Here is a 27,406-nt window from a genome sequence, read left to right as displayed (position 1 = left end):
GCCATAGTGGGGACGTCCTTACCCAGCCCCGGATCCTGACGGGGAGCCGTGGAACAGCCAAGGCCATTGTGGGATGCAGAGCAGCCGGGGACCCCCTCCTTCAGGGTGACCACCTGTTAGCTGGGTTCTCTCTGGATCGAAGGGGAGAATTTCAGGGGCTCCAGGTGCTCCTTCTTTTCCCCACAGCAGAGCCTTACACATGGTGCCACCCCCTACGTGACATTTATATTACTGTCTGCACCCACCACTAGACTATAAGATCCTTCAGGGCATGGATTTTGTCTACTTTATGCTATTGTGCACTCCTAAGCTCTTAGTACAGTGCTCTGCCCATGGTAAGCATTCAGATGTGTCGTTCCTCCTCACCACCCACACATATACACGCACATCCATGTGCACACACACTTTCCTCAGGGAAGTGTAACTCACAGGAATACTTGTGCCATTCTTGAGAGGAACACCTGGGTTTCCCCACACCATCTTTCTGACAGTGCCATACTTAGGTGGATTGTGTATATGGAGTCAGGTTTTTTGTTTTGTTTTGTTTTTGGATCAGGTGAAGCTTTCAATTCTAGCTTTAAAAGCCTTGGCCCCTATGTGCATTAAAGGCTTTTTTTTGTCAGGTCAGGTAAAAGAAGTAATGCCGTATGTACGTATTTCAGAGGTCGGACATCGGAAACCATGGTAGAAAGTAGATTTAAAGAAAGAAGAACATCAAAATTTAAGAGAACCAGAGATGTTCAGTTATGTGGAACCAAGTAGGGCATGCACAGCTTCTGCTAGCCAGAAATGTCTCAAGAACAAAGAAATCCTCTAAAGGACTACTCAAATAGCATTTTCAGAAAAAAACGCTTTTTATTTAATAATGGCATCTCCTCTAACTCACTTAAAAAAGTACACCTTGATCAACAGTGTTTTACATTCTCTTCTGTGTATCAGGTGTCCAAACAACAGGCTAAATAAGATACTCCTTGGTGGTATGTTAGGTTCTTAATGACTGAGGCAAAGGGATATTTTTAGCATTCAACATATTAATTCATTCGTTAAGAGCATTTTTTAACAATCAAATTCAATCAAAACATCAGAGAGCTATTAAAACATTTAGTGACCTCTGCCCTTCTTAATTGTTTGTCTGAGGAAAACCTAAAGGCAAATACTCAAAACAAACATTTAAAAGGAAGGAACACTTGTGTGTTTCCTCCTTTTCCACCTGCTTCTTGAACAAGCGAAACAAAGGTCTCCAGAACTCATGCTACCACAAACCCCTTTAAGAAACAATATCACTGTCCCCCATTTAAATATCATGCGGTGAAACAACCTGGGATTGGCAGGACAGAACTTGCTTAAAACAGATAGAAGTTACCTTTTTTAAAAAATCTCTACACATAAACTATTTTCAGAATTATAAATCACTTAATTTCTGTAGCTTGTAGTATTTATGGGCCAGTTTCATGCAGTCTTCCTTCCTGGGTAAGACCGTGAAGTTGAAGTTCAGTGGTTTCTCAGCTTCTTTACTGTAGTCAAAATGGTGGCCACCTTTGCTTCTACACCTCCTTCAGGGATTTTTGGGTTGACCTGTAATCATTACATAGGTGAGATGAAAAGGCTTTCTCAGTCGGGAAATCTGCAGTACCTCCCGAGCCTTGCGTCTGTCCACCCATCTGTCCATCCATCCACCTGCCCCTACTCCTCACCCAAACAGTAGTAACTGAGCAAGAGACTTGCCTCCACCAAGCAAGCGTGAAGAGGGACAATACCTTCCCCAAGGACCACAGTGTGGACAACAGTATGGAGCACCATCCACAAAGGGGGTTAATGAATAGAGACTGCCAACAATTCTGCAGCCAGCATAGCTGCCCTGCTCCTTTCCCGTCAATGTCTTACTGACAAACGTGAGAAAACTGTGTGCGGGAGCATAGCACAGGGACGGTGTTTAATTCCCACCTGCATATTCCCCCCAGGACTTAGTTTGGTGTTCCACAAACAGTAAGCACTTAATAATTACCACTCCCCCCACTACAAACTACTGCGCAGATCATCTTCCTAAAACATCATCGCCCCTGCCCTCCAAAACCTCTCCATGTCTCTCCGTGTCAAAAGAAAACTCCACACAATTGGCTTCCAGGCTCTCCACCATCTGGCCCCACCTGACCTAACTGCTCTCTCTACCCGTTACCCCCAAGTTGCTCTTCTCCTTCCCCCACAGCCAACCCTGTGACTGGACCTCGTTCTCGAGCCTCCCGCCTCCAACGCCTCACTCACCCAGATCCCCCAGCTTGAAACTCCCTCCTTCCCCACATCAGACAGAGCACTGCTCTCCCCACATTTGACTCCCTCCTGAAATCCCACCTCCTCTGACCATTCATTCATTCAATCATATTTATTGAGTGCTTACTGTGTGCACAGCACAAAGGACTGTGCAAAGCACCCGGGAATGTACGAACTGAAGCACTGCCTTGCCAGAAGGTGGAGGGCCTCAAAGCCTCAAAGCTGATGGTGAGTTTTTGTCTGATGTGGAGAGACACCAGTGCAGGGTTTGGGCAAAGGGCGGGCCCAGGTGGGAAGCGCTCAAGGTTCCTTCCTCCATTTCTGTGATTCTACATGAGCTCAATCATGTCAAAATTCTAGGTGTTTCAGTGGGCAGGAGGAAAGGGACATTTAGCCTCCTACCTAAAACTTGTGAATTGTAAAACTCTCAACATGTCGAAGACTGACTCAACATGTCGAAGACTGAACTCCTTGTCTTCCCTCCCAAACCTTGCCCTCTCCCTGACTTTCCCATCTCTGTTGACGGCACTACCATCCTTCCCGTCTCACAAGCCCGCAACCTTGGTGCCATCCTCGACTCCGCTCTCTCATTCACCCCTCACATCCAAGCCGTGACCAAAACCTGCCGGTCTCAGCTCCACAACATTGCCAAGATCCGCCCTTTCCTCTCCATCCCAACCGCTACCCTGCTCATTCAACCTCTCATCCTATCCCGTCTGGACTACTGCATCAGCCTTCTCTCTGATCTCCCATCCTCGTGTCTCTCTCCACTTCAATCCATACTTCATGCTGCTGCCCGGATTATCTTTGTCCAGAAACGCTCTGGGCATATCACTCCCCTCCTCAAAAATCTCCAGTGGCTACCAATCAATCTGCTCATCAGGCAGAAACTCCTCACCCTCGGCTTCAAGGCTGTCCATCCCCTCGCCCCCTCCTACCTCACCTCCCTTCTCTCCTTCTACAGCCCAGTCCGCACCCACCGCTCCTCCACCACTGATCTCCTCACCGTACCTCGCTCTCGCCTGTCCCGCCATCGACCCCCGGCCCACGTCATCCCCCGGGCCTGGAATGCCCTCCCTCTGCCCATCCACCAAGCTAGCTCTCTTCCTCCCTTCAAGGCCCTGCTGAGAGCTCACCTCCTCCAGGAGGCCTTCCCAGACTGAGCCCCTTCCTTCCTCTCCCCCTCGTCCCCCTCTCCATCCCCCCATCTTACCTCCCTCCCTTCCCCACAGCACCTGTATATATGTATATATGTTTGTACATATTTTTTTACTCTATTTATTTATTTATTTAATTTATTTGTACATATCTATTCTATTTATTTTATTTTGTTAGTATGTTTGGTTTTGTTCTCTGTCTCCCCTTTTAGACTGTGAGCCCACTGTTGGGTAGGGACTGTCTCTATATGTTGCCAATTTGTACTTCCCAAGCGCTTAGTACAGTGCTCTGCACATAGTAAGCGCTCAATAAATACGATTGATGATGATGATGATGATTGACGATGATGATGATGATGATGATGATGATGATGAATTGATCTATCTTGTCATTCATTCATTCATTCAATTGTATTTATTGAGTGCTTACTGTGTGCAGAGCACTGTACTAAGCGCTTGGGAAGTACAAGTTGGCAACATATAGAGACGGTCCCTACCCAACAATGGGCTCACAGTCTAGATGTTCTTTTATCATCACACTGTATGGCAACGCTGAAGTAAACGAAAATGCTGTGCTACCCTTGGTGACAGTTTACCTCCCGATTGGTTCCCACTTGCTGGAAAGACAGCTTGCAGACTCCAGCCCTTCAGGACTCTCTAACTGACTTTTGAACTCATCATTTACAGGTAGGTGGTAAAGCTGAGCATCTAAATCAGAAAGCTGCTTTGGAAGGTCCTTTTCTTGGTCATTGCCTCTCAACAAGGAATCTCCAACATTGCCATCTGTTTCCAGGCCTTGTTCCTGCAATACAAGACATCAGAGAAACAATTCCAAAGAGGCAGGTTTGCCCGTGGCTGCATATGGCATCACCCTCATACAATGTGGAAAATGAGTAGAGTTAACTAGAGGAAATGCAAGTTTTAAAGGCAGGGATCGGGTCTGCAAATTCTATGATACTCTCCCAAGTGCTTTAATATGGAGTTCTGCACACAGTCCATGCTCAATAAATACAACTGATTGATCGACCGGTAAGCTCACAGTAAGTACTATTGGAAAGCTCACAAGAGTAAGAGGCCGAACCGAAAGCCAGGCCAGGATGTGCAAATAGCAGAGGCCCAGAGAAGGACTTCCCTCAGATGCAGAGAGTGTAGGAGGGGTCCGCTTTTGGATGTCGGAAGGTGTGATCCCTGCCCACAAGGAGCTTACACTCTACACTTGCACACACCTGGACAAAGTCTCATCCTACGCAGGGTCATTTCCCAACATGAAGAACGACTAGATAGATGTCCTTCAAACCATTCGTTCATTCATTCATTCAATTATATTTATTGAGGGCTTACTGTGTGCAGAGCACTGTATTAATCAATCAATCAATCGTATTTATTGAGCACTTACTGTGTGCAGAGCACTGTACTAAGCGCTTGGGAAGTACAAGTTGGCAACATATAGAGACAGTCCCTACCCAACAGTGGGCTCACAATCTAAAAGGGGGAGACAGAGAACAAAACCAAACATACCAACAAAATAAAATAAATAGAATAGATATGTACAAGTAAAATAAATAAATAAATCAATAGAGTAATAAACATGTACAAACATATATACAAATATACAGGTGCTGTGGGGAAGGGAAGGAGGTAAAATGAGGGGGATGGAGAGGGGGACGAGGGGGAGAGGAAGGAAGGGGATCAGTCTGGGAAGGCCTCCTGGAGGAGGTGAGCTCTCAGTAGGGCCTTGAAGGGAGGAAGAGAGCTAGCTTGGCGGATGTGCGGAGGGAGGGAATTCCAGGCCCGGGGGATGATGTAGGCCGGGGGTTGATGGCGTGACAGGTGAGAACGAGGTACGGTGAGGAGATTAGCGGCAGAGGAGCGGAGGGTGCAGGCTGGGCTGTAGAAGGAGAGAAGGGAGGTGAGGTAGGAGGGGGCAAGGGGATGGACAGCCTTGAAGCCGAGGGTGAGGAGTTTCTGCCTAATGCGCAGATTGATTGGTAGCCACTGGAGATTTTTGAGGAGGGGAGTAACATGCCCAGAGCATTTCTGGACAAAGACAATCGGGGCAGCAGCATGAAGTATGGATTGAAGTGGGGAGAGACAGGAGGATGGGAGATCAGAGAGAAGGCTGGTGCAGTAGTCCAGACGGGATAGGATGAGAGCTTGAATGAGCAGGGTAGCGGTTTGGAGGGAGAGGAAAGGGCAGATCTTGGCAATGTTGTGGAGCTGAGACCGGCAGGTTTTGGTGATGGCTTGGATGTGTGGGGTGAATGACAGAGCGGAGTCGAGGATGACACCAAGGTTGCGGGCTTGTGAGACGGGAAGGATGGTAGTGCCGTCAACAGAGATGGGAAAGTCAGGGAGAGGGCAGGGTTTGGGAGGGAAGACAAGGAGTTCAGTCTTGGACATGTTGAGTTTTAGGTGGCAGGCAGACATCCAGATGGAGATGTCCTGAAGGCAGGAGGAGATGTGAGCCTGGAGAGAGGGGGAGAGAGCAGGGGCAGAGATGTAGATCTGGGTGTCATCAGCGTAGAGATGATAGTTGAAGCCGTGGGAGCAAATGAGGTCACCAAGGGAGTGAGTGTAGATGGAGAACAGAAGGGGACCAAGCACTGAACCTTGGGGAACCCCCACAGTAAGGGGATGGGAGGGGGCGCTTGGGAAGCACAAGTTGGCAACATATAGAGACGGTCCCTACCCAACAACGGGCTCACAGTCTAGAAGGGGGAGACAGACAACAAAACAAAACATGTGGACAGGTGTCAAGTCATTAGAATAAACAGAAATAAAGCTAGATGCACATCATTAACAAAATACATAGAATAGTAAATATGTATAAGTAAAATAAATACAGTAATAAATTTGTACAAACATATATACAGGTGCTGTGGGGAGGGGAAGGAGGTAGGGTGGGGGGGATGGGGAGGAGGAGAGGAAAAAGGGGCCTCAGTCCGGGAAGGCCTCCTGGAGGAGGTGAGCTCTCAGTAGGACTGCAAATCAGTTAATCAAGGGTATTTATTGACCACTTACTGTGGGCAAATTCACATAAAGTTTCCCCTAGCTGCAGCTGACTCCAAGTTAACAGGGCCCTAATTATTTCACCACATCCTAGGACTAAATCCTTCACACAGGAACATTTTTGCCCTATACTTCAGCATGTGTCATCCTGGCAGATGGTCTCTTAAGGAGCCAACCAATAGCAGCATCACTGTTCCATCTTGGCCCTCATTCCTCTCAAGGGCACCCCAGAAGTGGCAGCGTTCATGGCCTCCCACGTGTGCTGTCCCCCCCTTTATGTCCCCACACGCCCTCTCAAACCTCTTCTGATGGTTCTCGGGCCCATCACCCTAGGTGGGTTCCTCCCTCCCTGGCCAGGGGACCCTAGAGAGCTCCTGGCGTGAGGAGCGGTGGGAGACAGAAGTGGCACTGGGGATTCAGGTACATGGCTTCCTCCACCTCCATGGAAAACAGCAGCTGTTCAGAACTCCATTCCCCAGGGAGTGTGAGTCCCCAGGAGGGAGGGACATGGAATAATTGTCCCAACTAGCCCTTCCCTATGAATGGTCTGGATTCACATCCCTGAAATTCTCCCCTCATCTCATATCAATTAATCAATAGTATTCACTGAGCACTTACGGTATGCAGAGAACTGTACTAAGCTCCTGAGAGACTACAATATAAAAGACAACTCCTGCCCACAACGAGCTTATTGTTTAGAGAAGGGAATCTTTGCCTAGAATAACAGTCTGAAAAGCCTGGAGAATTGGCAATTCAATTTGCTTACCCTTCCAAAAATTATGATTCACATGTGAAGCATTATCACCCCTTCATTAAAATCTTTGGAAGGGGATTTATATACTTTAAAAGCTATAGGCAAACCTTATATTCTCTTTTAAACGGGGTGATTTTTGTTTTCTTCAAGCAGCCAAGAGCTTGTCCTTCATTTTCCATTGCAGAAATCTCTTGCAAAACATGTGCAAGAAGTTGAATGAGCAATTTATCAGCTATGTAAAAGGAGGGAGGGGCGATAAAAAGAGTTGGGACATTAATACAACTACTTCAGTACTGTCTCAAAAACAAATTCACAAAACTTGTCCACCCACCACTTCAAGGTCCCCAAACCTCAACTCACAAAACATCACATAACACACTAAGCCTTCATTTCTTTCCTTGTCCTGGAACCCCAATTTTCCTTCAGAAATATTGTTGGGAGCAAAAGAAGCATAATCTCCTTGAAAGGGAGCAGGGAAAGCAACAAGTAAGCACTTAGTATGGTGCTCTGCACACAGTAAGTGCTCAATAAATGCACTTGATTGATTAAAGGGTAATCCTTACTCAGTCCATCATTTGCAGAATAATGGTTGGGTTCCAAGTCACTAACCTGTCAGTAACTGGGTAACAAATCTGTTAGCTATCATGTTATCTTCAGCTGAAAATGCTAAGAGAACACAGACGAGAACATATTTCTCTCATTTTCTGACTTTATTGGAGTCCCAATTCTAGAGGCCTAATGCCTGTTCTTTGAAATGAGTTAATGATTAGGGCAACTAATCTTTGTTTTTCTAAAGGTGAGTAAGAGCCCCTCCACACTGCTAAATCCTGCCATGCTTAGTGCAAAATACTGCCTAGACGTGCCTTTTCCTCTCCAACCAGTCAACGATCTGGCTCAAGTTCTCTTCATATCGTCTCCTCCCTGGTCTCCCTGCCTCCAGTGTCCTCCCCCTTCGGTCTGCTCTGCATGCTGCTATCCATATCAACTTCCTGAAACACGTCTCAGAACACCTAACTCCACTCCTCAAAACTTTCTAGTGGCCACCCATCTTTCTTCTCATCAAGCAGGAGCTCCTTACCATCGCCAGCTTTCTCCATCTAACAAATCAGTCCCCTCCACCCACCACTGCCCTGCCCACAAGCCAACCGTCCCTCTCTCTCAACTCTCCCACCTCCATCCCCTCTGGCTTATGCTCTTCCCTCAACCTCCAGTTTCCTCCCCGGCCACATCCACTGGTCTCCACCCCTGCCCATCTTCAAAGCCCACCTAAAACCCCACGTACTCCATCATGCCTTCCCCAATTAATTTCCTACACCCCAAGTTAGAGCCAACCAATGGCCACACCCAAACTGTTAGGTGTTTACACCCATCCTTGGAATGTGTATAGAGACAGACAGGCAATGGTCCTGCTGATTGTTCATTCCGACTTTCACTCTACTTCCCTCTACGATCCTCATCCTGCCAACTGCCCCCACTATTGGCACAGATTTGGTAGGTCTGCCTCCCCCGAAGAGAACATCAGCTCCTTGAGGGTAGGGAGCATCTGGCTTGCTCTGCTGTACTCTCCCAGGCTGATTTTGGATGCAGGTGGGAGTATGGTGATAATAATAAAAATGATGGTATTTGTTAAGTGCTTACTATGTGCAAAGCACTGTTCTAAGAGCTGACGGGGTAGCCAATGCAGTGAGACCCAGAGAAGGCTTCCTTCAGAATGCGGAAGATGTGAGCTGGATTGGGGGCCCCTGTGGGGACCAAGGACAGCTAGGGGAGGTGAGTGGATGTGAAGGAGGAGGCAAGCCTCGAGGTTATCACTGTCCTGACAGTGGCGATTCAAAAGCTGGAGAGGTGAGAACTGCAGCGGTGTACAACTGTCTGCTACCCAGGGAGAAAACTCCTTCAAACTCTAAGAGGACAAGTCCAGAGGGCACCTGGGGCTGGTTATGAGAGGTATCAACTGGCATTTCTTCTACCCACCTTGGGAACAGATTTGCTTTCTTTCATGAACGTACAGTTTAAAGCACCCCACGCTTGTCATTAATGTAAAAAGAACTACAGCCTTTGGAAACTGAGATTATGCGGAATCACTTTTCCAACAATAACATTCAACTTACCAAATATCTTACACTTGTGCTGGACAATAGAAACAACGATGCTTACAATTTCACTATGAGACTCAGATAGGGAGTCTACAATAAGTTCAAGGCCATTGTTCTGGAGCAGAAGACACAGACTTTCCTCTGTAAAATACAACGGGGTTACAGTTAGCCAGTCTGTCAGTCAATAGTATCTATTGAGTGCTTACTATGTGCACAGCACCGTACTAAGTGTTTGGGAAAACACTGTGAGCCCGTTGTTGGGTAGGGGCCATCTCTATATGTTGCCAACTTGTACTTCCCAAGCGCTTAGTACAGTGCTCTGCACACAGTAAGCGCTCAATAAATACAACTGAATTGAATTGAATTGAAAGTACAGTATAACAATATAACAGACACACTCCCTGCCCACGACAAGCTTACAGCCTAGGGTCTACAGTCAGTGTCTGTCTCCCCGGCTACATTACAATCTAGATTACAAACTCCTTCTGGGCCAGGATCGTGGCTACTGATTCCACTGCTCCCTCGCATGTGCCTAGTCCAGGACTCTGCATGCTCAATAGGTGCTCAATCAAACCATGGTGATTGACCTAACAAGTTTCAAATATTAACTGGGAAGAAAGCGTTATGACAGTCAATGTCAACTGTAGAGGTGATAGCCATCATATGTCACTATTCATAAGGGAGAGAGGGCTATGTTTATTTGTAAACTGAAAATGCATAAAAGACCTTTCACTACCATCTATAGTATGTATATATACTTTGTTCGTCTAGGCAGGATAATAATAATAATAATAATAATAATAATAATTGCGGTATTTGTTAAACCTTTACCACGTGGCAGGCACTGTACTAAGCGCTGGGGTGAATTCAAGCAAATTGGGTTGGATACAGTCTCCATTCCACACGGGGTTCACAGTCTTAATCCCCATTTTACAGATACTACTACTACTACTACTACTACTACTACTACTAATAATAATAATAATGGTATTTGTTAAGCACTTACTATGTGCAAAGCACTGTTCTAATTGCTGGAGGGGATACAAGGTGATCAGGTTGTCCCACGTGGTGCTCACAGTCTTAATCCCCATTTGACACATGAGGTAACTGAGGCACAGAGAAGTTAAGTGACTTGCCCAAAGTCATACCTGACAAGTGACAGAGTGGGATTAGAACCCACAACCTCTGACAGTAGGGACTGTCTCTATATGTTGCCAGCTTGTACTTCCCAAGCGCTTAGTACAGTGCTCTGCACACAGTAAGCACTCAATAAATACGATTGATTGATTGATTGATTGATTGACTCCCAAGCCCAAGCTCTTTCCACTGAGCCACACTGCTTCTTTAAAAAATAATAATTATATTTGTTAAGCGCTTACTATGTGCCAAGCACTGTTCTAAGCACTGGGGGAGATACAAAGTAATCAGGTTGTTCCTCATGGGGCTCACAGTTTCAATCCCCCATTTTACAGACGAGGGAACTGAGGCCCAGAGAAGTAAAGTCACTTGCTCGAAGTCACACAGCAGACAGGTGGAGGAGCCGGCATTAGAACCCATGACCTCTGAATCCCAAGCCCAAGCTCTTTCCACTGAGCCATGCTGTTTCTCCAGTGTGGAGAAGCAGATGAAGTAACTGAGGCCCTGAGAAGTGAAATGATTTGCCTGAGGGTGCACAGCAGTCAAGTGGCGGAGTCGGATTTAGAATCCAGGACTGTCTTGACTCCCAGGCTTGGGCTCTAGACTGTAAAATCGTTGTGGGCAGGAAATCTGTCTATTGTATTGTTATAGTGTATGCTTCCAAGCACTTGATACAGCATTCTGCACACAGTAAATACTCCATAAATATGACTGACTGACTCTAGCCGCCAGGCCACATGGCTCCTCAACATCCATGTGACAATACAGAAAATGTTTCTGTACAGCAGATTGAATTGGCTGACAAAAAAGATAACTGGCTGAAGAACATTTCCAGCTGCTGTTGCAGACCCAGACCTGAGAAGCGGTGACATTCAAAGTCCCTGCCTTGGGCTCAACTATAGAAGCCCAATCACTGCTTCCTCCCTTCAGGTTCCCCAGGTGCATAACGAGGGAAGGAGTAATTGCTTGGGTCATTTTAACAGTGCTACTGATTGATAACTCTAGACTGTAAGCTTGTCGTGGGCAGGGAACGGGTCCACCAAATCTGTTGCATGGTACGCTTCCGAGTATTTGGGGAGGCAGTGTGGCATAGTGAGAGAGCTGCGGCCCTGGATGTCGGAGGTCCCAGATTCTAGTCCTGCCTCTGCCCCCGGTCTACTGTGTGGCCTTGGGCTAGTCATTCAAGCGCCTCATGCCTCAGTGTCCTCATCAGTAAAATGCGGATAATAAGACCTATACCTTAGCTCACAGGGTTTTTGTGGGGAGCAAATTAAAATAACTAATGTAGGGCACTTTGGCAATAAAAGCACCTAAATAGAAACTTGAGTAGCAGCATGGCCTAATGGACAGAGCATGTGTGTGTGTGTGTCAGAAGGACCTGGATTCTAACCCTGGCTCCGCCCCTTGTCTGTTGTATGACCTTGGGCCAGTAGCTCAACTTCTCTGTGCCTCAGTTCCCTCATCTGCTAAATGGGGATTAAGACTATGAGCCCCATGTGAGACATGGACTGTGTCTAACCTGATTAGCTTTTATCTACCCCAGAGCTGCGTAGAGTACCTGGCACACAGTAAGAGCTCAACAGGTATCATTAAAAAAAACTGGTTAGTACAGTGCTCTGCACCTAATAAGTGCTCAATAAATATGAATGATCGATTGATATGCATAAAAGGTCTGGACCTAAAGAAGCCACATAGCCCAATAGCAAGAACAGAGGCCTGAGAGTCAGAGGTCCTGAGTTCTAATCCCGGCTCTGCCCCTTGCCTGCTGGGAGATTCTGGGCAAGCCACTGCACTTCTCTGGGCCTTATATCCCCGATCTGTAAAAAGGGGGTTCAATACCTATTCTTCCTCCTACTTAGACTGCGAGCCCCATGTAGGACACAGAGTGTGTCTGTCCTGATTCTCCTGTATCTACCCCAGAGCTCAGTACAGCACTTGGCATTTCACAAACACTTGGATTATTATTATTATCATTGCCTAACGAGTGATATAGAGAAATAAGGCTGAACCAATTTTTATTACTAGAATTTTGCTTCCCTGATCTTTCCAAATTGTCCAACAGCTTGTCTGAGTAAATGTTACTCTTTAAGTAGTCTTCAGCGTTGACTCCTGTGACAGCAAATCATACACCACAGAATTATCAACCAATAGGCAATGTATCACTAACCCATCTAATCAAGAGTTTAGGAAAATTCCACCGGCATTCTGTAAGCTGCCAAATGACAACTTGACCTTCTGATTGTTTCCTTTGGATCAAATCATGAATAAACCTAACTTCTAAAGGGACTCCCCCACTGCTTCATATCCGACAGACCATCAATCTCTCCCCATTCAAGGCCCGATGAAAATCAGATCCCCTCTAAGAGGCCTTCCCAGCTTAAGCCCTCATTTCCCCTACTCTCTCTCTCTTCTGTGTCACCCTTGTATTTGGATTTGTATGCAGAGCATGTTATGTACATATCCATAATTTTTTTTAATGTCTATATCCCCCTTTAGATTTTAAGCTCCTGGTGGGCATGGAATAAGTCTACCAACTCTGTGATAAAACACTCTTCCAAGCCCTTAGTTCAGGGCTCTACACACAGTAGGCACTCAATCAATACGAATGATTGATTCAAGTCATTTATTGCATGATCCTTTTGCTCTGCACAATAGTAACACGCAGCTGGCTTGGCAATAACACAACAGAATCCCCTGAAATTAGTAAGATACAATTTTTGACCTTCAAATTTAGAATGATTTTATGGTTTTTATTTTTCTAGAAAGTTCTGAATCTTGAGGATGTGAAAATATTGCTGGCCCTGATCACAAGAAGTAGCATGATTTCCTTCCTAAACAGGAATTATGGCATCTGCATCAGGATAACACGAGTGAAACATGACTCCTGTCACCCCCACAGGTGAACCTCATCATCATCATCATCATCAATCGTATTTATTGAGCGCTTACTATGTGCAGAGCACTGTACTAAGCGCTTGGGAAATACAAATTGGCAACACATAGAGACAGTCCCTACCCAACAGTGGGCTCACAGTCTAAAAGGGGGAGACAGAGAACAAAACCAAACATACCAACAAAACAAAATAAATAGAATAGATATGTACAAGTAAAATAAATAAATAAATAGAGTAATAAACATGCACAAACATATATACATATATACAGGTGCTGTGGGGAAGGGAAGGAGGTAAGATGGGGGGGATGGAGAGGGGGACGAGGGGAAGAGGAAGGAAGGGACTTAGTCTGGGAAGGCCTCCTGGAGGAGGTGAGCTCTCAGCTGGGCCTTGAAGGGAGGAAGAGAGCTAGCTTGGCGGGTGGGCAGAGGGAGGGCATTCCAGGCCCGGGGGATGACGTGGGCCGGGGGTCGATGGCGGGACAGGCGAGAACGAGGTATGGTGAGGAGATTAGCGGCGGAGGAGCGGAGGGTGCGGGCTGGGCTGTAGAAGGAGAGAAGGGAGGTGAGGTAGGAGGGGGCGAGGTGATGGAGAGCCTTGAAGCCCAGGGTGAGGAGCAGCAGTGTCATTTTCAGGCATGAAGGAGGTATATACAAATGCACACACGTGCGCGTGCGCATACACACACATATGCACTCATTCTCTCTCACACACATACTGTATATAAACAAAGAGTGGAAACAGTACTGTACTCATTGTAGAGTCAAGCCTATTAAGTAATACACTGTCTTCTAGACTGTGAGCCCGCTGTTGGGTAGGGACCATCTCTATATGTTGCCAACTTGTACTTCCCAAGTGCTTAGTACAGTGCTCTGCACACAGTAAGCACTCAATAAGTACGATTGAATGAATGAATACACGTACTTACCACATGACTCTATGCAACACCCAAGGGTAATCAGAACAAGGGTTTTCTCTTCTGAATCCAGATTCTCCAGAAACAGCAAAGTCAGAAGTTTGGGCACAATGTGATGCTTCCCTAGAACTATACTCCCAGGAGCTAGTAGTATAAAATGGTTTTAAACATTAGTGTAATTGACATGAACATTTTTAATCATCAGAGTAAAAAACAAAATATAAATAGAAACCTTTCAGGCCCTCCTCTGCCCCTCCGTGAGCATCCTAAGCAAACTCCCCCGAACCTGGAACCATTCGATGACAGCAATCTTTGGCAGGGAATGGATTCCTATCAGGCACATGGGGTGCTGCCACACAGCTGCTTGTCTTAGGGGCTATTCCATCCGACCAGGGTTTACCCATGCTGTTGCTATGACACGCTGATTCCTATTGAGCTGTGGACGACGAGCTACTTCCATGTGGCATAAAATGGTGCTATTACACAGGGCTCCTCCATCTACCTTTCCTCTCTTGCTCAACGACACCACAGGGACGACTTTGTCCCAGAAGGAAGTGCTTTCGAGGCATGCCATAAGCTCTCTCCCTCTTCCTCTCCCACTCTCTTTTCACACTGTGGGCAGGGAACATGTCTGTTATAAAGTACTCTTCCAAGCGCTTAGGACAGTGTTCTGCATCCAGTAAGTGCTCAATAAATACGACTCACTGACTCTAGACCCCGGCTTACACTCTTCATTCCTTCCAAGTTCACTGTCTCGCTGTGCCTTGTTTTCAACTCTCCTGCCTCTGACCCATGCTTGGAACGCCTTCCCCCTTCGAATCCATCAAACTACAGCCATCCACATCTTAAAAGCCTTTACTGAAATCCCACTTCCCCCAGGAGGCCTTTCCTGATTAAGCAAGCTTCCCAGGTTGTGTCAATCCAACAGCGGCCCTTAGCCTTTGGGTTTATTCGCCTCGGTACATAGGCACATTCTCGACTTGTAGCAATTTACCCTTATCTAACCATCCTTCCCTCCGCCCGCTACCAAAAGCCATAGTGTTGTGGTTTCTTTCTGCTCAACTATTTGTGAACTCCATTTTTGCTCATTTTTCTTGCTCCTAGTTGTCACAATCTTTGCCCTTTTCTTCTCACGGTAGATAGACCATCCTTGCTCAAGGAACAGCACTGACTGACCAACAAGAAGGTTGTCAAGATAAACCAGGAACACCATTTGGGTGGAGCAGTGACTGGAGGAAAGGAGAGGAAAGAGATGATCCGAGACAGAATGCGGAGACAGAATCAGGAGGTTCTGGTGATGATTTCAACGTGGGCAAAGAATGAGAAAGAGGGAGCTAAGGTGATGCCAATGTTATGAGCAAGGGGTGACAGAAAGGACAGTTAGTGCCTTTGAAAGCGATGGTAAAGGTGGGAGGAGTTAAGCAGGGAATAGAATTAGCTTGGTGGAACAGGACACAGACACACCAACCCAGGGCAGTTAAGGGGGCAACTGCTTACAGAGTTGGGAATGTAAAGAAAAAAGTTCCCAAGGCTTCTGAATGGACGGGGAGAGACTGACAGGAAACAAAGCCACAAGCTGGCAATGCCACTCATCAGTGGCTGGCTTCCGGAGCCAGACTGGGGGTGGTTGGGGGTGGGGGTGGCCGTGGTGGTCCATGAGGTGACTGGGCAGGGGGCTTGACTCTTTCCCAACGGGCTCCTAGGTCTGCCAGGAGTATTTTGCATCCCCACTGGAAGCTAGGGTGGCAGCGGGTATGGCAACAGGAGGTGGAGAGTATTGAGTTTGTGATCCCAGAGGGAAAGCAGCAATATGAATAATAAAACATCATAAGTCTTTCACAGCATTTGTGTGTAAATCAACTCTGCATAAAATCACACCCTGAACTGTGGAACAATCATAAGAAATGGAATTACTGGAATACAATACAGAACAATCTTTGAATCACTCACGGTTATTAGCAATGCAGGCCTCCATGGCGATTGTCACTGTTACTGCCATCTTAGTATTAGAAATGTTCTGATGTGAATCTCCAACCAGCTTGGTAAAAATGTCAGCCAAAACATCCAATCCACCAAGATATGTGAAGAATTTCTGAACCGGTGCTTCGGGAATTAAGTTACAGAACAGGCTATACTTTTATCCAGCACAGAGATGATTACCGTTTCGTAGCTTTTGATTCGCAAAGCTACAAGCACTGCTGGTGGAAATCCAGCTATCAGGCCGACCTTGTCCACTGCAGGTTTGTCCGTGCGTGCTTTAACTCTGCCCAGCCAAATTATTTCTCCATCCTTACTGACACCCATGCCCATGGCTCTTGCAGTTGTTCCAGAGGTTGAACTCCCTCCTCAAGCTCCCTGTCTCCCCACCTCCCCCATACCTGGCCCCTAATGACCTGGCCATCTACTGTATTGAGAAAATTGGAACCATCAGGCATGATCTCACTGAACTCATCCCAGGCCCTCCCCTCTCCTTGCACCTTCTTCAAGTCTCCCATCTTTCCCAGGAGAGGAGAGGATCTCCTGCCTTCTCAAAATCCACCCCCCAACCACCTGCGCAACCGATTCCATTCCTCTGAACTTTGTCAAAACACTTGCCACCCTCCCTTCTTCCCTACCTGACCGCTATCTTCAACTGTTCCCTCTCCAATGACTTTTTCCCCACTTTCCAACATGTTCACGCCTCTTCTATCCTAAGAAAGCTCTCCCTGGACCCCATGGCTCCCTCTAGTTATCACCCCATCTCCCACCTACCATTCTTCTCCAAACTCCTTGAGCGAGTTGTCTACACCCGCTGCTTCAAGTTGCTCTCCTTGACCCCCTCAATATGGCTTCCTTCCCCCTCACTCCACAGAAACCACCCCTCAAAGGTCACCAATGATCTCCTTCTTGCCAAATTCAAAGGCCTCTACTCCATCCTAATCCTCCTCGGCTGCTCAGCTGCCTTCGACACAGTCGACCAGCTCCTTCTCCTGGAAACATTACCCAACCTCGGCTCCACTGACACTGCCTTCTCCTGATTCTCCTCCTATCCCCTCTGGCTGCTCTTTCTTTCTCAGGCTCCTCCTCTGCCTCTCATCCCCTGTGGGGGTCCTCAGGGTTCAGTTCTGGGTCCCCGTCTATTCTCCCTCTATGCCCACTCCCTTGGAGAACTCATTCATTCCCATGGCTTCCACTACCACATCTATACGGGTGAGTTCCAAATCTACACCTCCAGCCCTGATCTCTCTCCCTCACTGCAGTCTCATATTTCTTGTTATTCCCTCCTGCCTTCAAGATGTCCTGCCATCACCTCAACTTTAACGTGTCTAAAACAGAACTCCTTATCTTCCCACCCAAACCCTATCCTTCCTCTGACTTTCCCAACACTGTAGATGGGACCAAGATCCTTCCTGTCTAACGAGCCCATAACCTTGGCATTATCTTCGACTCCTCCTTCTCATTCAACCCACATATCCGACCCATCACTAAATCCTGTCGCTTCGACCTTCACGACATAGCTAAAATCTGCCCTTTCCTCTCCAGTCAAACCGCTACTATGTAAACCTTATCCTAGCATGCCTGGATTACTTTATCAACCTCCTTGCTGACTGCCTTGCCTCCCATCTCTCCCCACTCCAGTCCATACTTCACTCTGCTGCCCAGATCATTTGTCTACAGAAACATTCAGGTCATCTTTCCTCACTCCTCAAAAGCCTTCAGGGGTTGCCCATCCACCTCCATATCAAAGAGAAACTCCTTACCATCAGCTTTAAACCAGTCAATCACCTTGCCCCCTTCTATCTTACCTCACTACTCTCCTACCACAACTCAGCCTGCACACTTTGCTCCGCCAATGCCACCCTTTTCATTGTACCTCAATCTCATCTATCTCTCCGCCGACTTTTTCTGCACATCCCACCTCTGGCCTGGAACTCCCTCCCCTCTCAAACCTGGCAGACAACTACTCTCCCCCACTTCAAAGCCTTATTGAAGGCATATCTCCTCCAAAGGGACCTTCCCTAAGTCCTTTTTTCCTTTTCTTCCACTCCCTTCTGCATCACCCTGACTTGCTCTCTTTATTCATCCCCACTCCCAGCCCCACAGCATGTATGTATCTATCTGCGATTTTATTTATTCAAATTAATAAATCCACCCCACTGCTTAGTACAGTGCCTGGCACATAGTAAGTGCTTATCAAGTACTATTAATGTCTGTCTCCCCCTCTAGACTGTAAACTCATTGTGGGCAGGGAATGTGACTGGTAAATTATTCTATTGTACTCTCCCAAACACTCAGTACAGTGCTCTGCAGACAGTAAGTGCTCGATAAATACGACCGACTGACTGACTAAACTAGTTTTACGTAAGTATTCCTCACATCCATTTACAAAATGGATACAATTGCATCAACAAGGAGAAGCAGGGTGGACTAGTGGATAGAGGACAGGCCTGGGAGTCAAAATAATAACAATGATAATAATAATAATAATAATAATAATAATAATAATAATAATAATAATAATCAGGTTGTCCCACGGGGGGCTCATAGTCTTAATCCTCATTTTGCAGGTGAGGTTACTGAGTCCCAGAGAAGTTAAGTGACTTGTCCAAAGTCACACAGCTGACAATTGTTGGAACCAGGATTTGAACCCATGACCTCTGACTCCAAAGCCCGTGTTCTTTCCACTGAGCCATGCTGCTTCTCAGAATTGGATTCTAATCCCGGGTCCGCCACACGTCTGCCGTGTGACCTTGGGCAAGTCACTTCACTTCTCTGGGCCTCAATTCCCTCATCTGTAAAATGAGGATTAAGATTGTGAGCCTTTGTGGGACAGGGACTGTGTCCACCCTGATTAGATTGTATCTACTCCAGTGCTTGGTACAGTGCCTGGAACATAGTAAGTGCTTAACAAATACGTCAAAAAAAGTTCCTAGGACAAAAAAATTGGTGTTGAAATGGTACTTTTCTTGCGCAGTTAAAGGAGAATTGTTCTTGAGTTTTAGAAAGATGTGTTTCTCCTGGCAATGTGAAATCATGGAATGATACAGTTCAGGCTATTCAATCAATACCCTGTTATTGTATTAATCAGGCTGCCAATTTTCTGATTTTTTAAAATGGTATTCGTTAAGTGCTTCCTATTTGCCAGGCACTGCACTAAACCCTGGGGTAGATGCAAACTAATTATGGGGCTCACGGTCTTAATCCCCACTTTACAGAGGAGATAACTAAGGCCCAGTGAAGTGAAGAGACTTGCTACAGGTCACACAGCAGACAAGTGACAGAACTGGGATTAGAACCCACGTCCTAGGTTCTTAAATTTCTGAATTCCAATGCAATCTGTCAGTGTTACCTATTGAGCACTCACCCCTGGGAGTCAATCAAGTTTCAAGATAAAGACCAAACACATCCTGCCTTGACTACTGCATCAACCTCCTCGATGACCTCCCTGCCACCCGCCTCTCTCCACTCCAGTCATTACTTCACTCTGCTGCCCGGATAATTTTTCTGAAAACTACATTCAGCCCACGTCTCCCTGCTCCTCCAAACCTCCAGTGGCTGCCCATCTACCTCGGCATCAACCAGAAACTCCTTCCCATTTGCTTTAAAACACTCAATCAGCTATTCTTCTCCTACCATACCCTGCTGATTCCCTACTACTCCCCAGCCCGAACACCTCACTCCTCTATCACCAACCTGCTCTCGGTACCTCAATCTTGTCCATCTCACCGCTGACCCCTTGCCTGCTTCCCCACTCTGGCCTGGAACTCCTTCCCCCTTCATTCATTCAATAGTATTTATTCAGTAATCTTTATCGAGTGTTTACTGTGTACAGAACACTGCACTAAGCACTTGATATCCTTCATATCCAACAGACCACTACTTTTCTCACCTTTAAGCCCATACTCAAATCACACCTCCTCCAAGGGGTCCTCCCCGACTAAGCCTTCATTCCCCTTATCCCCCACCCCTTCTGCCTCACCTAAGCAATTGGATCTGTATCATTTAAGTATTGAATAGTCACCCGATCTTCAGCCCCACAGCACTCCATAATTTATTTTAATGTCTGTCTCCCTCTGTGGACTGGAAGCTCCCTGGTGGCCAGGGAATATATCTGCCAATCCTGTTGGAATGTACTTTCCCAAGCGCTTGGTACTGTGCTCTGCACACAGTTAGTGCTCAATAAATACCATTGATTGATTGGTTAATGGATGAATGGATAGAGACGATTTCTTGCACTTCACATATTCTAGTCTACGGTTTTCTTACTTTCTTGTTGCCTAAGTAGCCTCACGGTGACTAACACTGCTTCTAGGCAATGCTTCCCAGACAAAGACACGTGTTTTGTGCAACAGAGCATGAAGATGGCTCCAAACCGGGGTCCTCTGCCTCCCTACCCTGGGTCCTTCTCAGGGGCAAGCAGATAGCCAGTTCCCAAAGATGGACACCTCTCCATGGGTTCACACCTTGGGCGGAGACTCCAACTCTATTGCCCCCAATCCAACACTCGCTCCATCAAAACGTTTCCCAGACACCTGGAGACTGTAAGCTCCTTATGGGCAGGGATCACGCCTACCAACTCAGTTGTCCTGAACTCTCCCAAGAGCTTAGTACAGCACCCTGTACACAGTAAGAGCTCAACAATTACACTGACTGATTGATCAGGTTATTTTAGAAATTCCTTCTAAAGCAAAATATTACCAACGGCAGATGGAAAACTAGGGAATACTGTGTTTCAATGTACATGAGAAAATGGTGCATGAATAAAGGACTAGATGCCCTCAGTAAAGGGGACCTAGCTTCATGGTGTGTTTTATCAGTGTTTTATCATTTCCTTCTCAGAGGAAATGAATTTTCCCTTTCTGCCTTTTCCTTAGAATTCCATTGGCTGCATCTTGGGGATCGGATTTTCCACCACTCTTGAACACAGTCACTTCCTTTAAGCCTCCAAGTAGGTTCGATACTCTGACTGCCTCCTATTTGAGGATTCAACCGTACTTTTCAGGGCCATGCATCTAGTTGATCTGGTTTTCATGCTCCCCGAACCTCCCCCCTTGAAAGTGACACTGGCACAACGGCTTTATTTACATTCGGTGGAAACTGTCAATGTACCAAACTTTTTCAAGTGCAGACAAGCTGGTGCCACCACAGGGGTTTGGCTTATCCCAGAAAAACTCAAGCACTGGAGGAAAACAAGCACGCCAATTATTCCACAAGAACGGTTCTCCTAAAATGCATCTCAATTAAGAAATAGTTGATCCTTACGATTTCCTGCCACCGAGAGTCCAATAAACAGGCAAAGAGGATGAATTATCTCAGGCTTCACGCAGCCTTCCAACAAGGTCTGTACATGTGACAATGTGGAACAGCAAATTTTCTGATTTTCCTCTGACAAGAAAAGAAACCAAACCTGAATCAGGGAGGAAGAAGTCTGACTTGGCACAGGGACTTAACTGGAAAAACTCAGCTGCCAATAATTCACGGAGGTTCTCATTTTTGTTATGTTCATTTCAATGGCCACAAATACTGTAGGGAATTTACAGCGCTTACCATTTTGAGGATTATTTACAGCTGCACCCAGAGTTTTGCACACTCGATACCACAGGAGATATTTCTCCTCAAAGCTTTCGTTTGAGGAATCAATTTCAGACTTTGTGAGAGTTTCTCTATAACGAAACAAGCAGTTAAAATGCTCAAAATGTTTTAAATTCAAGGATATCTGTTACTCACGATCTTGACTGGAAAAGAGTTTCCTACTTGTTTACCTGAAAAACTTCTGTAGAATGGAAAGACAGCCTGTTTCTCTCAAAAGCATTTGTCCAACACCTAAAAATAATAAAAAAATGGATTAGATATCATCCTAAGAATTTCAGTATGCCTTCAGTGAGGCTACATTCCCTCAACAGTTGTGTGATCTTATGGAAAAAAAATAAGGATGGAGATGTACAGCCCCAAAGGACAAATGCTGATAGAGCAAGAGCAGATCAAGTTTTTCAATACATGAAAAAGCTCAATTTGACAATTGTTCCCACTCAAAAGGTGCACATTTCAATTAAAGAGTGAACTAAAAGTTAATCTTATTAAGGAAATGAACCTTAACTCTTCATCTACATATCTGTAATTTCTTTATATTACTGTCTGTCTCCCCCTCCAGGCTGTAAGCTCACTGTGGGCAGGGAGTGTGTTTGTTACATTGTTGTACTGTACTCTCCCAAGCGCTTAAGACAGTGCTCTGCACATAGTAAATGCTCAATAAATACGACTGACTGATCTACTTAGAATTTCAAGTTACTGTCAAATTTTATGAATCAAAGAAAATACCATAAGAAAAACACCACATGAATGTTACACTCGAAAGCACTTCAATTAATCGACCAATCAATCAATCAATCGTATTTCTTGAGCCTCACCCTGGGCTTCAAGGCTCTCCATCACCTCGCCCCCTCCTACTGCACCTCCCTTCTCTCCTTCTACTGCCCAGCCCGCACCCTCCGCTCCTCCACCACTAATCTCCTCACTGTACCTCACTCTCGCCTGTCCCGCCATCGACCCCCGGCCCATGTCATCCCCCGGGCCTGGAATGCCCTCCCTCTGCCCATCCGCCAAGCTAGCTCTCTTCCTCCCTTCAAGGCCCTGCTGAGAGCTCACCTCCTCCAGGAGGCCTTCCCAGACTGAGCCCCTTCTTTCCTCTCCCCCTCGTCCCCCTCTCCATCCCCCCATCTTACCTCCTTCCCTTCCCCACAGCACCTGTATATATGTATATATGGTTGTACATATTTATTACTCTATTTATTTATTTATTTTACTTGTACACTTCTATCCTACTTATTTTATTTTGTTGGTATGTTTGGTTCTATTCTCTGTCTCCCCCTTTTAGACTGTGAGCCCACTGTTGGGTAGGGACTGTCTCTATGTGATGCCAATTTGTACTTCCCAAGCACTTAGTACAGTGCTCTGCACATAGTAAGCGCTCAATAAATACAATTGATTGATTGATTGATTGAGCCCTTATGGCACTGTACTAAGCGCTTGGGAGAGCACAACTGAGATGGCAGACATGATCCCTGCCCTCAAAGAACTTATAATTTACTGGGGGGGACAGTCATTTGAAAAATTACAGCTAGAGGAGTGAAGTGTGTGGGCTGGGTGGCAGAAGGTTTTTTTAGGACTGGGGAGACTGGAACCAAATTTTGGTTTGGGCTGGGGTTTTTTTGAGTGATCTGGGCAGCTAAGTGAAGTATCATCTGCAGTGGGGTGAAACTGGAGGTGGGAAAGTCAGTAGTTTACTGCTGCTCACCATGGAGCACTCTAAAATGCTGAGGAACTAAAAACATCGAGGTTGAATTTTTTTTTACCCCACTAAATCTAGAACTTTTCATGAACTGGTGATGTAGAGAATCAGGTGGCTCAGTGAAAAGAGCACAGGCTTTGGAGTCAGAGGTCATGGGTTCAAATCCTGCTCTGCCTCTTGTCAGCTGTGTGACTCTGGGCAAGTCACTTAACTTTTCTGTGCCTCAGTTACCTGTAAAATGGGGATGAAGACTGTGAGCCCCACGTGGGACAACCTGATCACCTTGTAACCTCCCCAGCGCTTAGAACAGTGCTTTGCACATAGTAAGCACTTAATAAATGCCATTATTATTATTATTATTATTATTATTACACACACAGCCTTCAGATGACTGAAACAGGCAGAGAAGCAGTGTGGCTTAGTGGAAAGAGCACGGGCTTGGGAGTCAGAGGAAATGGGATCTAATCCCAGCTCCCCCAGCTGTCTGCTGTGTGACCCTGGGCAAGCCATTTAACTTCTATGTGCCTCAGTTACCTCATCTTTTAAAATGAGGATTAAAACTTTGAGCCCCATGTGCGACAACCTGATTACCTTGTATCTACCCCAGTGCTTAGAATAGTGGTTGGCACATAGTAAACGCTTATCAAATGCCATCATTGTTATTATTACTTTGGATTAAAGGGGCTGAGAAGAGCTGCTGTAGTACATGGACCAAATAAAACAGAAAACAAAATATTCTGGTTCCATGGAGATAATCCTCAATGGAAAATCTGCACTTACTGTTCTTTGAAACCAGGGCCAATAGAAGAGAGACAGATCTTGTTTGCAAACGCATGCTGGACTTCTCATCAACTATGAACAACATCATTTCGTCAAACAATTTATGAGTACGGAGACTTTGCTCACAGAGGACTGAAATAAGAACAAAAGTCATAAGAACGGTTGTTACTAATACACAAATACTTTCTAATACACACATACTTTTAAAATCAAATTCAATCAATTGAAAACTTGCACCCTAGAAAACGAGCCAAAACTCCTTTTGTGTGGAACCAATTCAACTGTGCAGAGCTATAAGACCAATGCTACCACAGTCCAGAACAAATGTGTCACGTCTATCCCAGGCCAACATAACTGGGTGATTTCTTCCACATCAGATGCACATAAATCTCGCTCAAAAATGGGTTCTTCTGCACTGAAAAAGTAAGTGAACTGGGGAAAATTGTTCCCCATTCCCACCCTCCCCCTCAAAACACATTTCTACAGAGTGGTAAATACTGAAACAATTTTCTATGGTAAGCAAACGGCCCAAAAGAGAAAAAACAATTCATCTTCAGAATGGAGACTCCCAACACTATTCTGGAAAATGATGAGAAGCAGTGAGGCCTAGAGGAAAGACAGCATGCCCAGAGGACCTGGGCTCTAATCCCGGCTCTGCCACTTGCCTGCTGTGTGACTTGGGGCAAGTCACTTCACTTCTCTGTATTTCAGCTACCTCGTCTGTAAAATGGGGATTAAAACTGTGAGCTCTTTGTGGGACAGGGGCTGTAATCAACCTGATAATCTTGTATCTACCCCAGTGCTTAGTACAGTGCCTGGCACATGGAAGTGCTTTACAAGTATCATGAAAAAAAAAATGAAGCAAATGATGTTGGGACTGTTTTTCTACGTCCCTTCAATAATTTTACACATATAGGGCATAGGAGCAAGAGTTAGCAAAGAATTCTAGGACTCACCATAATAAGGAGGTTAGCAGTTCTACAGAGAAAATCATTTCTAATCATCAGGATTTTGAGCTACATGGAATTGTATTCTGATGAATAACTAGAATGCTTTAGAATCTTAATGTTCGGTTTGATTTGACAAATTAAAATTCTGGTTTCCGTTCAAGTAAAATACACATGAAGACTGTGGTGTTAACAGATATTCACTGACACCCAATTTATCACATAGAACCTGGCTGGGTTTTTTAATTCAACTGACATTGCTTCATTTGTTTTGGGATTAATACAGCTCCTGGCAGTGTGGCCTAATGGCAAGAGCACAGGCTTGGGAGCCAGAGGATGTGGGTTCTAATCCCAGCTTTGCCACTTCTCTGTTGTGTGACCTTGGGCAAGTCACTTAACTTCTCTGTGCCTCAGTTACCTCATCTGTAAAATGGGGATTAAGACTGTGAGCCCCATGTGAGAACCTGATTACCTTGCATCTGCCCCAGTGCTTAGAACAGCACATAGTAAGTACCTAACCTGGATGCAAAAATGTGGAAAGTACAGAAAATTAGCCTGAAATGGTTCAACAGGTGCATGAATGTGCATTAAGAGATAAAATGATCTATCTTACCATTAGATTTGGCTAGCAGTTCCATGGTATACAGGGCAACTTCCTTTAACATGCTGGGTGCCTCTGACCTTGCAATATCATGTACCATCTTTAAACCACCAATATATTGAAAATAACCACTTGCATTACCTGCAGGATTTGCAAACAAATGAAAGATCAAACAAGGTTTCAGAATTATTCTGAGGAATCAGGCAATCAATCAATCGATGGCATTCATTGAATGCATTCTGAGTGCTAGGAGCCAAACATGAATTAAGACAACCATATGGCCCATTCTTAGGGCTCTAATCCCCTTCAATGCAAAGCACTTTTCTACAAGAAAAACTCCTAGGGCCATCGACTGCCGACTGGCTGGGGAAGTGGGAGAAGGGAAGAGGGTAAGAGTGGGGCCTAGGGTTTCTTAGTTATGTTGGTTCCTGTGACCAAAGCCTGGGGAAGGGGGCCGGGGGCAGAGTCTCTGCAAGCCTATTTGATGGTGGCAAGGGCAGGGTGGCTGTTGACTAAACCTTCTCTCTGGGCCTATTTCTCCTTAGCCTGTGCTAGGATGAGAGATTGAAATGTGCTGGGGCCTGAGTTTCCTTTAATGCACAACCATACGCCAGCTGCGGTTCAGTGGGGAGGAAAGGGAATGGTGCTTAATAAGACTATAAGAACAAACCCCTTTCATTCTGTGGTTTTGCTATCCTTTCATCACTCACCTGAGAATGGGGGTAGAGGGGTCTAGTAGCACCAGAGAAGGGAGGATACCCATAAACAAGTCAAACCCAAGAATGAAAGTGACTGCCTTTCTATCGGCAGACCCCTACTGACCTCTGGGCACAACTTTTCTAGCTTAGAAAACGCCCCATCTTCACTCTCCCTCTTTTTTCTCATGAATTCTCCCATTTCCCCTGCTCCTTCCAGCCCCTAAGTTAGTCGATATTTATTGAGTGCTTACTGTTTGCAGAACACTGTACTAAGCGCTGGGGAGAGTACAACAATAAACGGACACATTCCCTGCCCACGATGAGCTTACAGGAGGGAGAGTCAAGCAGAGGCATACCCACTCCATTCCTAGCTTGGGCAGTAGATAGTGAGCAGAAGACAATATGCTGCAAGTCAAAACTCACCTGTGCTGGGCAACAGTGGCATGGGAGAGAGTCTAGGGTGGAGACTCAGGTTTACCGCATGGAAAAAAGCAACGGCAAACCACTTCCGTGATTTTACCAAGAAAATTCTATGGATACACTCCCAGAACGATAGCAGATAGAGTTGGGGCGCTCTGGGAGAGATGTGTCCATGGAGTCGCTATGGGTCAGAAATGACTCGGCAGCATTAGACAAAAACAACAGCCTACAGCCTGGGAAAGTCTCAGTCTTCTCTAGCCACTACATACCCTCACTCGCTCCCTCACAGTCTCTCGCTTTCCTAGTCACTCACTCTCACTCATAGTCTCTCTTTCTCCCTCTCTTCCCTCTTCTTTTCTCCCTTCTCTGTAGAACCCAGGAATTCCAGCATCTCTCCCAGTGCATGCCTCTCAGCCTGGCTCCCGGTTCCTCTCCCTGCAGGTGGCAGCAGACTGCTTGAC

At 45.9% G+C, this 27,406-nt stretch overlaps 1 protein-coding gene across 2 annotated transcripts; it reads right to left on the bottom strand.

The window, feature by feature from the left end:
- Positions 1–855: 855 nt before the first annotated feature.
- LOC119919647 (telomere repeats-binding bouquet formation protein 1-like) lies at positions 856–25,962 on the bottom strand. Of its 2 annotated transcripts, XM_038740226.1 has the most exons (11): positions 25,840–25,962; positions 24,280–24,411; positions 21,974–22,034; positions 21,759–21,874; positions 21,474–21,596; positions 16,182–16,334; positions 14,244–14,375; positions 9,300–9,425; positions 7,296–7,420; positions 4,022–4,227; positions 1,472–1,575 (listed from the first exon to the last, which is right to left on the bottom strand). In XM_038740226.1, the coding sequence occupies exons 1-11, from the start codon at positions 25,925–25,927 to the stop codon at positions 1,545–1,547; spliced, it is 1,293 nt and encodes a 430-aa protein (XP_038596154.1). In that variant the 5' UTR covers positions 25,928–25,962; the 3' UTR covers positions 1,472–1,544. The 2 variants fall into 2 exon arrangements, with proteins under 2 accessions (XP_038596155.1, XP_038596154.1); XM_038740227.1 differs by lacking the exon at positions 4,022–4,227 and having other exon boundaries at positions 856–1,575.
- Between the last annotated feature and the right edge of the window lie 1,444 nt (positions 25,963–27,406).

The sequence above is a fragment of the Tachyglossus aculeatus genome, chromosome X1 (assembly GCF_015852505.1).
Source record: "Tachyglossus aculeatus isolate mTacAcu1 chromosome X1, mTacAcu1.pri, whole genome shotgun sequence".
Classification (NCBI taxonomy): domain Eukaryota; kingdom Metazoa; phylum Chordata; class Mammalia; order Monotremata; family Tachyglossidae; genus Tachyglossus; species Tachyglossus aculeatus.
The sequence above is the reverse complement of the archived record's forward strand: the minus strand, read 5'-3'. Positions and strand labels throughout refer to the sequence as shown.

What these genes read in the sequence shown, in the direction of transcription:
- LOC119919647 (XM_038740226.1), bottom strand. Translation starts at nt 25,927, where the DNA reads ATGGTACATGATATTGCAAGGTCAGAGGCACCCAGCATGTTAAAGGAA. An exon ending in GTGTTGCATAGAGTCATGTG is followed by an intron (nt 9,426 to 14,243) that starts GTAAGTACGTGT and finishes TGTATTTTACAG; the next exon opens with AGGAAAGTCTGTGTCTTCTG. An exon ending in AAGTGGGAACCAATCGGGAG is followed by an intron (nt 1,576 to 4,021) that starts GTAAACTGTCAC and finishes TAATGATTACAG; the next exon opens with GTCAACCCAAAAATCCCTGA.